Source organism: Garra rufa, chromosome 8 (genome assembly GCF_049309525.1).
Source record: "Garra rufa chromosome 8, GarRuf1.0, whole genome shotgun sequence".
Taxonomy (NCBI): Eukaryota; Metazoa; Chordata; class Actinopteri; order Cypriniformes; family Cyprinidae; genus Garra; species Garra rufa.
The window spans coordinates 45,607,369-45,619,020 of NC_133368.1; the positions used below are offsets into that span (position 1 = coordinate 45,607,369).

The 11,652-nt window shown below is 33.4% G+C and overlaps 1 protein-coding gene across 1 annotated transcript; it reads left to right on the forward strand.

Moving 5' to 3' along the window:
* Positions 1 to 3,903: 3,903 nt before the first annotated feature.
* On the forward strand, positions 3,904 to 10,838 carry csrnp3 (cysteine-serine-rich nuclear protein 3). The gene is made up of 3 exons (XM_073845263.1): positions 3,904 to 4,051; positions 9,788 to 10,047; positions 10,536 to 10,838. Exons 1-3 carry the CDS (start codon positions 3,904 to 3,906, stop codon positions 10,836 to 10,838), a joined length of 711 nt encoding a protein of 236 aa, XP_073701364.1.
* Positions 10,839 to 11,652: the final 814 nt, after the last annotated feature.

The following is an 11,652-nucleotide window of genomic DNA, read 5'->3' on the forward strand; positions in this document are numbered from 1 at the left end:
CATATACCGTGATACCGTATAATTTTGAAAAATACCGTGATATAAATTTTTGGTCATACCGCCCAGCTCTAGTTGTAATAATATGTAACTCTTATTTTTATTTGCTTGTTTATTATTTATTTATTTTTGGAGAATGGGGCATCATGACATAACCATCAGATATCGTTCCCCTACCTCCAAAATCGCAGTTGATCAGCAGCTCTGCTGGGCTTCAGTAGTCATCCGATGGCTCTGTGAGACTTGCAGTGGGAAACAACACATTCCCTTCAGTAATGAGGCTGCCAGCCAGCCTTTCTCTCTCTCTCTCCAGACTCTGGCGCACTGCTTTCTCTGTTGTGTGTATGTGTGTGCGCATCTCTCTTTTTTTTTCACTCTTCTCATCACTGCCTCAATTCTAGCTACAGAAATAAGCAAGAGACGGGGAAGAAAAGATACTGTCAGGATGTGCTGCTGTTGCAGGTTTAGGGAATCTGTGTGAAATCTGTTCGATCCAACAGGCTGAACACAACAGGAACAGGTTTATTACACACAAGAGCAGAAAAGTACATTTTATAAAGACAATGAAAGTGGTGCTTACCTGTGCAAAACTCGCCATGCTGTGAATGGTTGCCAGGGCTTTGCTATGTGGTTGCTAGATGTTCTGAATATTTTCAGTAGTTTAGGTATTTCAGGTAGGCCAGGGGTCACCACACTCAGTCCTGGAGGGCCGGTGTCCTACAGAGTTTAGCTCCAACCCTAATCAAACACACCTGAACCAGCTAATCAAGGTTTTAATATGTATACTTGAAACTTCTAGGCAGGTGTGTTGTTGAGGCAAGTTGAAGCTAAACTCAGCAGGACACCGGCCCTCCAGGACCGAGTTTGGTGATCCCTGAGGTAGGCTAATTTTAATTTAAAGGTGCAGTATGTAATGTTGACAGCTAGTGGTAAAAATGTGAACTGCAGTCCAAATTCTAAATATCCTCCTCAGACTCAATGCTCATATGGGTTGCCAGATTAAGGACACAAAACAGCCAATGAGCCTTAAACTTTAAGACTGCAACACGCTGTGTTTTTCAACAACTGGCAACCCTTGGTGTCAAAATCCTATTTGGTAAGCTGCAATTGGGCACTGGCATTTTTATGCTTTAGTACAGTCAAAAAAATTATATACAGCACCTTTAAATTTTCTCCTGGGTACTTCACTTCTATGTAAAAATGAGATTTACCTCAGATTCAATGCTCACACGGGTTGCCAGATTGAGGACACACAACAGCCAATGAGCCTTAAACTAAGTTAATGAGTTGGTTTATCTATGTTTTTTAATATTCCTCTGGTTTGTTAGTTGGCTTGCAAGACTGCAACACGCTGTATTTTTCAATAACTGGCAACCCTGAGTGTCAAAATCCTATTGGGTAAGCTGCAATTGGGCACCGGCATTTTCATGCTTTAGTAGTCAAAAAATTACATACAGCACCTGTAATTTTCTCCTGGGTACTTCACTTTTTTGTAGAAATGAGATTTACCTTAGACTCAATGCTCACACAGGTTGCCAGATTGAGGACACACAACAGGCAATGAGCCTTAAACTGTAAGTTAATGAGTTGATTTATCTGCGTTTTAATATTCCTCTGGTTTGTTAGCTGGCTTGCAAGACTGCAACTTGCTGTGTTTTTCAACAACTGGCAACCCTGGGTGTCAAAATCTTATTGGGTATGTTGCAATTGGGCACTGGCATTTTTATACTTTAGTACAGTCAAAATAATTGCATACAGCACCTTTAATTTCTCCTGGGTACTTCATTGTAGAAATGAGATTTACCTCAGACTCAATGCTCATATGGGTTGCCAGATTGTGGACAAACAATAGGCAATGAGCCTTAAACTGTAAGTTAATGAGTTGTTTTATCTGTGATATAATATACTCTGGTTTGTTAGCTGGATTGCAAGACTGCAGCCACGCTGTGTTTTTCAACAACTGGCAACCCTGGGTGTCAAAATATTCTTGGGTAAGCTGCAATTGGACAATGGCATTTTTATGCTTTAGTTCAGTCAAAATAATTGCATACAGCACCTTTAATTTCTCCTGGGTACTTCACTGTAGAAATGAGATTTACCTCAGACTCAATGCTAACAGGGGTTGCCAGATTGAGGACACACAATAGGCAATGAGCCTTAAACTATATGTTAATGAGTTGATTTATCTGTGTTTTAATATTCCTCTGATTTGTTAGCTGCCTTGCAAGACTGCAACACGTTGTGTTTTTCAACAACTGGCAACTCTGGGTGTCAAAATCCTATTGGGTAAACTGCAATTGGGCAATGGCATTTTTATGCTTTAGTACAGTCAAAAATTTTCATACAGCACCTTTAATTTCCTCCTGGGTACTTTACTTTATTGTAGAAATTTGATTTTTTTCCCACTTATTTTTACAACCGTCTACTGAACATTTCTTGAGCGGCATTGAGCCTTTGAGTCTGATTTCAGGTTATTTTCAGTCACGCCGTGTCCTTGTACTATGATTAATAAATTCCTGAAGCTGAGGTAGCTGCTTTTATGAGTGCAACTCTGAAAACTCATCTCAAGTTTCCCGTTTGTTTTCTTTCCTGAAGACACTCAAACACAGACAAAATGGACTTCCTGGAAGGTTGAGGTAGAATTCAATTAGTAGTTTTTTTCTCTCTCTCTGCTTCCATCTGGGGTCCTGTGAGGCCCGGTGATCAATGGTGGCGAGGAGGACAGGAAAGGAGAGGAGGATGTGTGCTCTAACGCTCATCACTAATTGAGTGCTTTGAGCATCGCAGCGAACATAAGCTTGATATTGAGCAACAACGGCTGCTGACCACTTCCTCAGTGGCCTGGGTTCTGGAAGTATATTTTCCCCATTTATTTTCTTCATAGGGAACTAAACCCAGCTCTGAGACGATTACATGAAAGAGTTTTATTTGAAGCAAAAAGTGTTTGAAAACAGTGAAAAAGTCTTTCATGAGGGAATGCTTATCCTGTAAAGCATAGCGAATGTGGCACTGAATGATTCATTTGACTTGCAGTATATAAAATTGTTATATATATTATTTTTTAATGGGAATTTAAAAAAATAATTGATTAATTGAAAAAATTTAATTATTTATTTTATTTTTTTAATTGAGAATTGTTTTATTATTAATTATTTTAATCTTTCTGCACTGTTTGGTTCCGATTGGGCCAAAAACCTAGGACTAGTTCGCAAAAGTAGTTTTTTTGCAAAATACCAGAGAATTTTGCCACATTCGATGCATTTTGTCCAGCGTGAACCAAGGATTCCAACAACATAACACACTTAAGCCTGCGACTTTCGGTTTAGGAGTTAAGAGTGATTTCATACATTTGATCGCTGTAGCGCCCCCGTCAGGCCGATTGGGGTGAGCATTGGTGACATTGTTGGCGGTGTGAGTACTACCATCCCTCCAAGTTTCAAGTCTCTACAACTTATGGTTTGGTCTGCACGATTAGTTTTACGTGGAGATTGCTTATTCTTGGCCATTCTAACAATTACAATAGGGTTTCAACGCTACATGCTTGAACCCCTAATAATAAAATGTAATAAAATGTAAATATAAGGGAGTTTGCAGAGACTTGATTACATAATCTGCATGGTTTATGGAAGTGTAAAGTCATTTACAATGACATTGTAACAGAAAATTGATCAGTGACTTGTATTGGTTGAACTCTTTCCTAGATTATTAGTAAATACAATTTTCTAGAAATGTATCTGAAATCACACTGACTGAAACATGTATCATCCAAATGCACTTATCACTGAAATAACACAATATAGTCATTGAAATGTTTCAAATCTATTTGTCTGTGGAGAAAATGAATGGGATTTTTACTTGCACTCTATTAACTTTCTCCTCTCTGTCTGGTTTAGCCTGACGGCAGCCATGAGTGGAATTCTGAAGAGGAAGTTTGAGGAGGTGGAGGGAGCGTCGCCCTGCTCCTCACTGAGGGAGTCTGAGGAAGAGGAGATATCCAGCACTGAGAGTGGAGACAGCAGCGACAGCGTCAACCCATCTGCCTCACACTTTAGCCATTCTTCATCAGCATCATCCTCATCGTCAACACATGCACTGCAGCGAACAGGTGAGAGTCATATCAAACACTTTTAGGTGAAATATTCAGAAGATGTAAAAATTTAGCATTACTACGAAATAAATATTTAAATGAATGAATAACAGGGTTTCTGCAGGTTTGACAAAAGGTAACTGTATTGTTTTTAAGACCGTATGAAGACCAAGAAAATAAAAGGACAAACATAAATATAGTCTATAAATGTAAATATCTATTCTGACTTTTTTCTTGCAAATGTGAGTTATCTCGGAATTTTGACTTTTTTCACGCAATTCAAACTTTTTTTCTCAGAATTGAGATATAAACTTGTAATTCTAAGAAATAAACTCGCAATTCTGAGAAATAAACTCGCAATTCTGAGAAATAAACTTGCAATTCTGAGAAATAAACTTGCCATTCTGACTTTTTCTTGCAAATGCAAGTTTGTATCTTGCAATTCTGACTTTTCCCCCCCAAAATTGTCAGGTAAAAACTCACAATTCTGACTTTTTTTCTTGCAAATGTGAGTTTGTATCTCGCAATTCTGAGTTTTTCACGCAATTCAGCTTTTTTTTTCTCAGAATTGAGATATAAACTTGCAATTCTGAGAAAAAAAACTTGCAATTCTAAGAAATAAACTAGCAATTCTGACTTTTTCTTGCAAATGCGAGTTTGTATCTTGCAATTCGGACTTCTTTCATGCAATTCAGATTTTTTTTCTTAGAATTTGGATATAAACTTGAAATTCGGACTTTTTTCCTTGCAAATATGAGTTTGTATCTCGCAATTCTGACTTCTTTCATGCAATTCACTTTTTTTCGGAACTGAGATATAAACTCACAATTAAGAGTTATAAAGTCAGAATTGCGAGATATAAACTCGCAATTCTGACTTTTTTTCCACGCAAATGCAAGTTTGCAACTTGTAATTCTGAATGATTTTCATGCAATTGAGATTTTTTTTCTCAGAATTGTGAGATATAAACTTGCAATTGCGAGTTATAAAGTCCAGTTTTTAGTAAGAAAATAAAAGAAAATATTTTCTCAGAATTGCGATTTTATTTCTTAGGATTGGGAGTTTATTACTCAGAATTGCGATTTTCTCACAATTCTGACTTTAGGACTCACAATTGTGAGTTTATATTGCACAATTCTGAAAAAAGTCAGAATTGCGAGGTAAAAAGTGGCAATTAACTTTTTTTATTTCTTATTCATTGGTGGAAATGAGCTTCCATACACGTCAAAAACGTAAACTCTTGATAAACTCTTCCTTTAAAAGTAAAGAAAACTAGCACAAAATTGTTGTGCCATTTCTTTAAAGCACTGAATTGTGGGTATATGAGAAAGAAGATGGGAACTACCGTTTCCCAGAAAATGTCCCCAGGGTAAACACTAGCTCGAAATTGGTAGCAGAAAATAGAAAATGGCCCTTTGAAAGGAAAATTCATCACTGAGATTTGATATTGATCGTCATCACGCTTGTCTGAAGGGGGCTTGAGAAAATATCCATCATCGCAATAAACGTAAAACATCTGGCCTCATGCCGCTAACCAATGAAAAGCTGAAGCGCATGAGCTGGCATTTGACTTCATAATAAGTCAAAGAGCAGTTCACCTGAAAAGCATCAGTCATCATTTCTAGAAAGATGCAGTTAGTAAAACTAACTTTTTTGTCAACAAACAATAATTAATTTATGCCCCAATAAAGCAAGTAGCTATTTTCCTTCTCCATGTCAATCATTCCTCAGTCAGTTCTCCATCACCTCTCCAAGCTCTTTAATGTTTTGTGATGCTCATTCACTTTGATTCCGTCATTAAAAATAATTAGAAGTTTATGTGCACCAGATGTCTGCGGATGACCCACGGTGCACCGAGTCCCAGAGGACGTCTGTTTCCTCCTTTAGAAAGCGCTGCTCTTTTAGCACAGCTTCAGAGAGAGGTTACGTCTACATTAAGATGTGAAATGTAGCTCATAATCGTAAATTACTGACATTCAGATCAACCTGCTGAGCTGGATTCCTGGAACTATTTTCAGCAAAGTAAACATGATGAATAGCCATTGACTGGCATCTGAGGGTATTACGCATGGTATGATAATGATTGCCATATTCACATACCTAGTTATGCATGTGGTAGTTTCTATTTAAATATGTTTTAAAATGTCATTTATTCCTGTGATCCAAAGCTGAATTTTCAGCATCATTACTCCAGTCTTCAGTGTCACGTGATCTTTTAGAAATCATTCTAATATGCTGATTTGCTGCTTAAGAAATATTTCTTCTTATTATCAATGTTAAAAACAGTTGTGCTCCTTAATAATTTTGTGGAGGTAGCTTTTTTAGGATTCCATAAAATATTCTATAAGATAAATATGAAGTTTTTGTAAATGAAGAATCTGCATTTATTTGAAATATATTTTATAACATTATAAATGGCTTTAATATCACTTTTTATCAATCATTGCGGAAATAAATGAATTATTGAATTAAAAAAAGTGAGAAATTATATTTTGCACATAAACTGTAGCTGATTTTAGCAGTTGTTATTTATTTATTTTATTATTATTATTTTTTGCAGTAATTCTCCAAAACTGGCATCAATTTCTTCATGCAAAAAAAAAGTATTATTATTTTCCTTTCATTAAAAATAAAAAAAAATATTTAAAATATATACACTACCAGTTTTTAGACCGTAAGATTTTTAATGTTTTTTAAAGTAGTCTCTTCTGCTCATGAAGCCTGCATTTATTCAATCCAAAATACAGCAAAAGCAGCAATATTGTTAAATATTTTTACTATTTAAAATAATTGTTTTCTATTTGAATATATTTTAAAATTAATTTTTTTTCTGTGATTTCAAAGCTGAATTTTTTGCATCATAACTCCAGTCACATGATCCTTCAGAAATCATTCTAATAAAATTTAGAAATTTAGAAATTATAGATAATAATACTTTTATTTAGCAAGAATGCTTTGATTTTATCAAAAGTTATGATAAAGACATTTATAATGTTACAAAAGATTTATATTTGAGATAAATGCTGTTCTAAATGCTGAACTTTCTATTCATCAAAGAAACCTGAAAAAATTATACTTTTTCAACATAATAATATTGAGCAGCAAATCAGAATATTAGAATGATTTCTGAAGGATCATGTGACTTGAGTAATAATGCTAAAAATTCAGCTTTGAAATCACAGGAATAAATTGCATTTTACAATATATTCAAATAGAAAACAGTTATTTTAAACAGTAAAAAATATCAAAATTGTATTGTTTTTGCAGAACTTTGGATCAAATAAATGCAGGCTTGGTGAGCAGAAGAGATTTCTTTGAAAACATTAAAAAAATTCTTACTGTGCAAAAACATTTGACTGGTAGTGTATATAAAAATAGAATTTTATCTCACAATTAAGAATTTTTTCTTCATAGAATTGTGAATTTATATCTTGCAAACTTGTATCTTCCAATGTTTAAATTTTGTTTTAGAATCCTTAATTTAAATCTCAAAATTCTGACTTTTTTTCCTCAGAATTCCAAGTTTTCCTCAGAATTCTGATTTTATCTGAAAATTTAATTGAATAATATATATATATATATATATATATTTTTTTTTTGTAGATTCATATTTTCATAGAACTCCTAAACAAGCTACATATCACTCCCACTTAATTCTTCTTCAACACTGTGGGCCTCTGCTCCTAGAAAGCTCCATTTGCAGTGAATGGCTGTGCTTCAGTTCTGCTGGAGTTCCTGAGTCAGACTGGGTTAAGCGCAGTGCACACACTCATGTGTGTGTGTAATGTATTCTGCTGGTGGTTCTGGGCGGGGGACCGGCAGCAGCAGATGGTTCTTATTTGTCCTGTTTGTGTCAGACATGAAGGGAGCTGTGGGAGAGAGTATCAGGGAAACTCCACTCTTGTGGAGGCCAAAACTGGGGATATTTATACAGGGTATATTTACCCATCCCCCTTTAAATAGCCAAACAATAGGAGCTGGAGGCATGCAGAGAACCGAAGGAGCCACTAGAGGCGCACTGAGGAGGAAAGCTTACTAATACAGCTGTGTGATATATAGCTTACAACAATAAATGTGATCCGCTTGAGTAGCACAGGTATATTTGTAGCAATAGCAAACAATACATTGTATGGTTCAAAATTATCGCTTTTTCTTTTATGCCAAAAATCATTAGGATATTAAGTAAAGACCATGTTTCATAAAGATATTTTGTAAGTTTCCTACGGTAAATATATCAAAACTTAATTTTTGATTGGTAATATGCATTGCTAGAAACTTTATTTGGACAACTTTAAAGGCGATTTTCTCAGTATTTAGAATTTTTTGCACCCTCAGATTCCAGATTTTCAAATAGTTGTATCTCGGCCAAATATTATCACATAACACTAATGACAATTATGCGTTAAAATATGATTAATTGTTACTAACATGATGCAAACCTACTTTAATGGTCATAAAAATAGACTTTATTGAGCATTTTTTAAATAAATAAGCTTTCCATTAACTTATGGTTTGTTTTCGATTTGACAATATTTGGCTGAGATACAACTATTTGACAATCTGGAATCTGAGGGTGCAAAAAAAATAAATCTAAATATTGAGAGAATCACCTGTAAAGATGTCCAAATGAAGTTCTTAGCAATGCATATTACTAATCAAAAATTCGGATTTAAAATATTTATGGTAAGAAATTTACAAAATATGTTCATGGAACATGATCTTTATTTAATATCCTATTAGTTTAAATCTCAAAGAGCAGATTTATAAATATAACAAATAAATATTTTACAATGTAAATATTCAGTTATATTATTTTTGTATTTGAAATTATTAATCAGTATTTTTTATTTTATTACTTTTAAAATAATAATATTAATCCATGCATTTATTTGTATTAATATCATATAGTTTAGGGTATTTATTAAATAAAAAGATTAATTAATTAATTTCACATAACATGATATAATATAGTTATTATATATTATTCAATATTTTTATTTTCTTCTATTTAAAATAATAATAATTATTATTATTAATTGTTCATTATTTATTATATTATTATTACTTTGTTTATTTAATCCATGCATTTATTTGTATCGATATCATATAGTTTATGATATTAAATAAATAAATAATTAATTTTTACATTTCAACATTTTTTATTTTCTTTTAAAATAATAATAATAATAATTATTATTATTACTATTATTATTATTATTATTATTATTATTATTTAGTTTATTTTATCCATAAATTTATTTATAGTAATATCATATAGTTTAGGGTTTTAAATAAATAAATATTTTTCACATAACACTAATGACAATTATGGGGTAATTTATTTATTATGTATTATACATTTATTAAATCTCAAAGAACAGATTTGTGGAGCAACACCAATGTCATGGGTTTAATTCCCAGAGAATGCATGATAATGTAAACCTTAATTGTAAGTTGCTTTGGATAAAAGCATCTGCCAAATGCAAAAATGTAAATGCATACATTTAATAGAAATAAACCATTGTGAAATTCACAATATCAGTCATTTTATAATCTAAATATTAATTCAATGCATCACTCAGCCGTATTTCCGAGTCCATGAATCACTCAGACATACTCCACTGTTACCGGAAAGATGCATATCAGTGACTTTCAAATTAAATAACCGAACTGTAATTTTATTTACCTTTAATGTCTTTCCAGCATCCTCGATACTGAAGCGGGAGAAGAGGATGAGAACAAGGAGGGTGCACTTTGAGAAGGTGACCGTGTATTACTTCAGTCGGAGGCAGGGATTCACCAGCGTGCCCAGTCAGGGTGGCAGTACGCTGGGCATGTCGAGCAGACACAGCTGCATTCGGCAGTACACGCTGGGAGAGTTCGCCATGGAGCAGGAGAAAATCCACAGAGACATGCTCCGAGATCACTTGAAAGAAGAGAAACTCAACTCTATTCGGCTGCGGGTATGCAAACCATTCAGATACTTTTCTTATGCATATATGTGACCCTGGACCACAAAACCAGTCATAATGGTCTTTTTTTTTTTAACTGACATTTATACTAGTCTGAATACTGAATAAATAAGCTTTCCACTGATGTATGGTTTGTCAGGATATGACAATATTGGCCGAGATACAACTATTTTAAAATCTGGAATCTGAGGGTGCAAAAGAATCTAAATATTGAGAAAAATCACCTTTAAAGTTGTCCAAATGAGGTTGTTAGCAATGCATTTTACTAATCAAAAATTAGGTTTTGATATATTTACGGTAGGAAATTTACAAAATATTTTCATGGAACATGATCTTTACTTAATATCCTAATTTTGACCCATACAATGTATTTTTGGCTATTGCTACAAATATACCAGTGCTACTTAAGACTGGTTTTGGTCCAGGGTCACATCGCAGTGCTAATGTCTTTAATATCTCACCTTTTATATCGCCCTCAGTTGACGAAGAACGGCTCGGTGGAGTCCGAGGAGGCCAATGCTCTTACGCTGGACGACATCTCTGATGATGACCTGGACATTGATAACACAGAGGTGGATGAATACTTTTTCCTTCAGCCGTTGACCACTAAGAAGCGGCGCGCTCTGCTGCGCTCATCCGGCGTTAAGAAAATCGATGTGGAGGAGAAACATGAGCTACGGGCCATCAGAGTGTCCAGGGAAGACTGTGGATGTGATTGCAGACTCTTCTGTGACCCGGAGACCTGCACATGCAGCCTTGCTGGGATCAAGTGTCAGGTATGATCAGCAAACACACATATTGCACATAAAACATGGACTTATTGCATAGTTCTACTTAATTATTTCTAAAATTAATAATTCATGTTAGTCATAGTTAACAATAATGGTGATATATATATATATATATATATATATATATTAGGGCTGTCAAATGATTAATCATATCCAAAATAAAAGTTCATGTTTACATACTAAATGTGTGTTTTCTGTGTTTATTTATTATGTATATATAAATACACACACATACATGTATATTCAAGAATTTTTTTTAGATTTATATAGAAAATATTTATAATTCTATATATAGTCTAAATTAAATAGAAGTATAACTATTCATTCATATAAATATTTGTTTAAATCTATACATGTATGTGTGTGCATTTATATATACATAATAAATATACACAGTAAACACACATTTAGTATGTAAACATAAACTTTTATTTCGGGTGTGATTAATCGTTAACTTTTAGTTAATAGCTTGGTAAAATTATTTTTATGACCATTAAATAAAGCATTTGCACTGTGACACTGTTAAGCACATTTAGACCCTAAATTTTCATTACCGTATCAACATTTTACTTCAGTTTTTTCATTTTTTTTTTTTTGCCGTTGTCAGTGGTGATTCTAATTAGGTTCTCATTTTTTATATATATATATATATATATATATATATATATATATATATATATATATATATTATTTTTGTATTTGAAATTATTATTCAATATTTTTATTTTATTACTGTTAAAATAATAATAGTAATGATAATAATAATATAATAAAATGTTTATTTAATCTATGCAATATCATATTA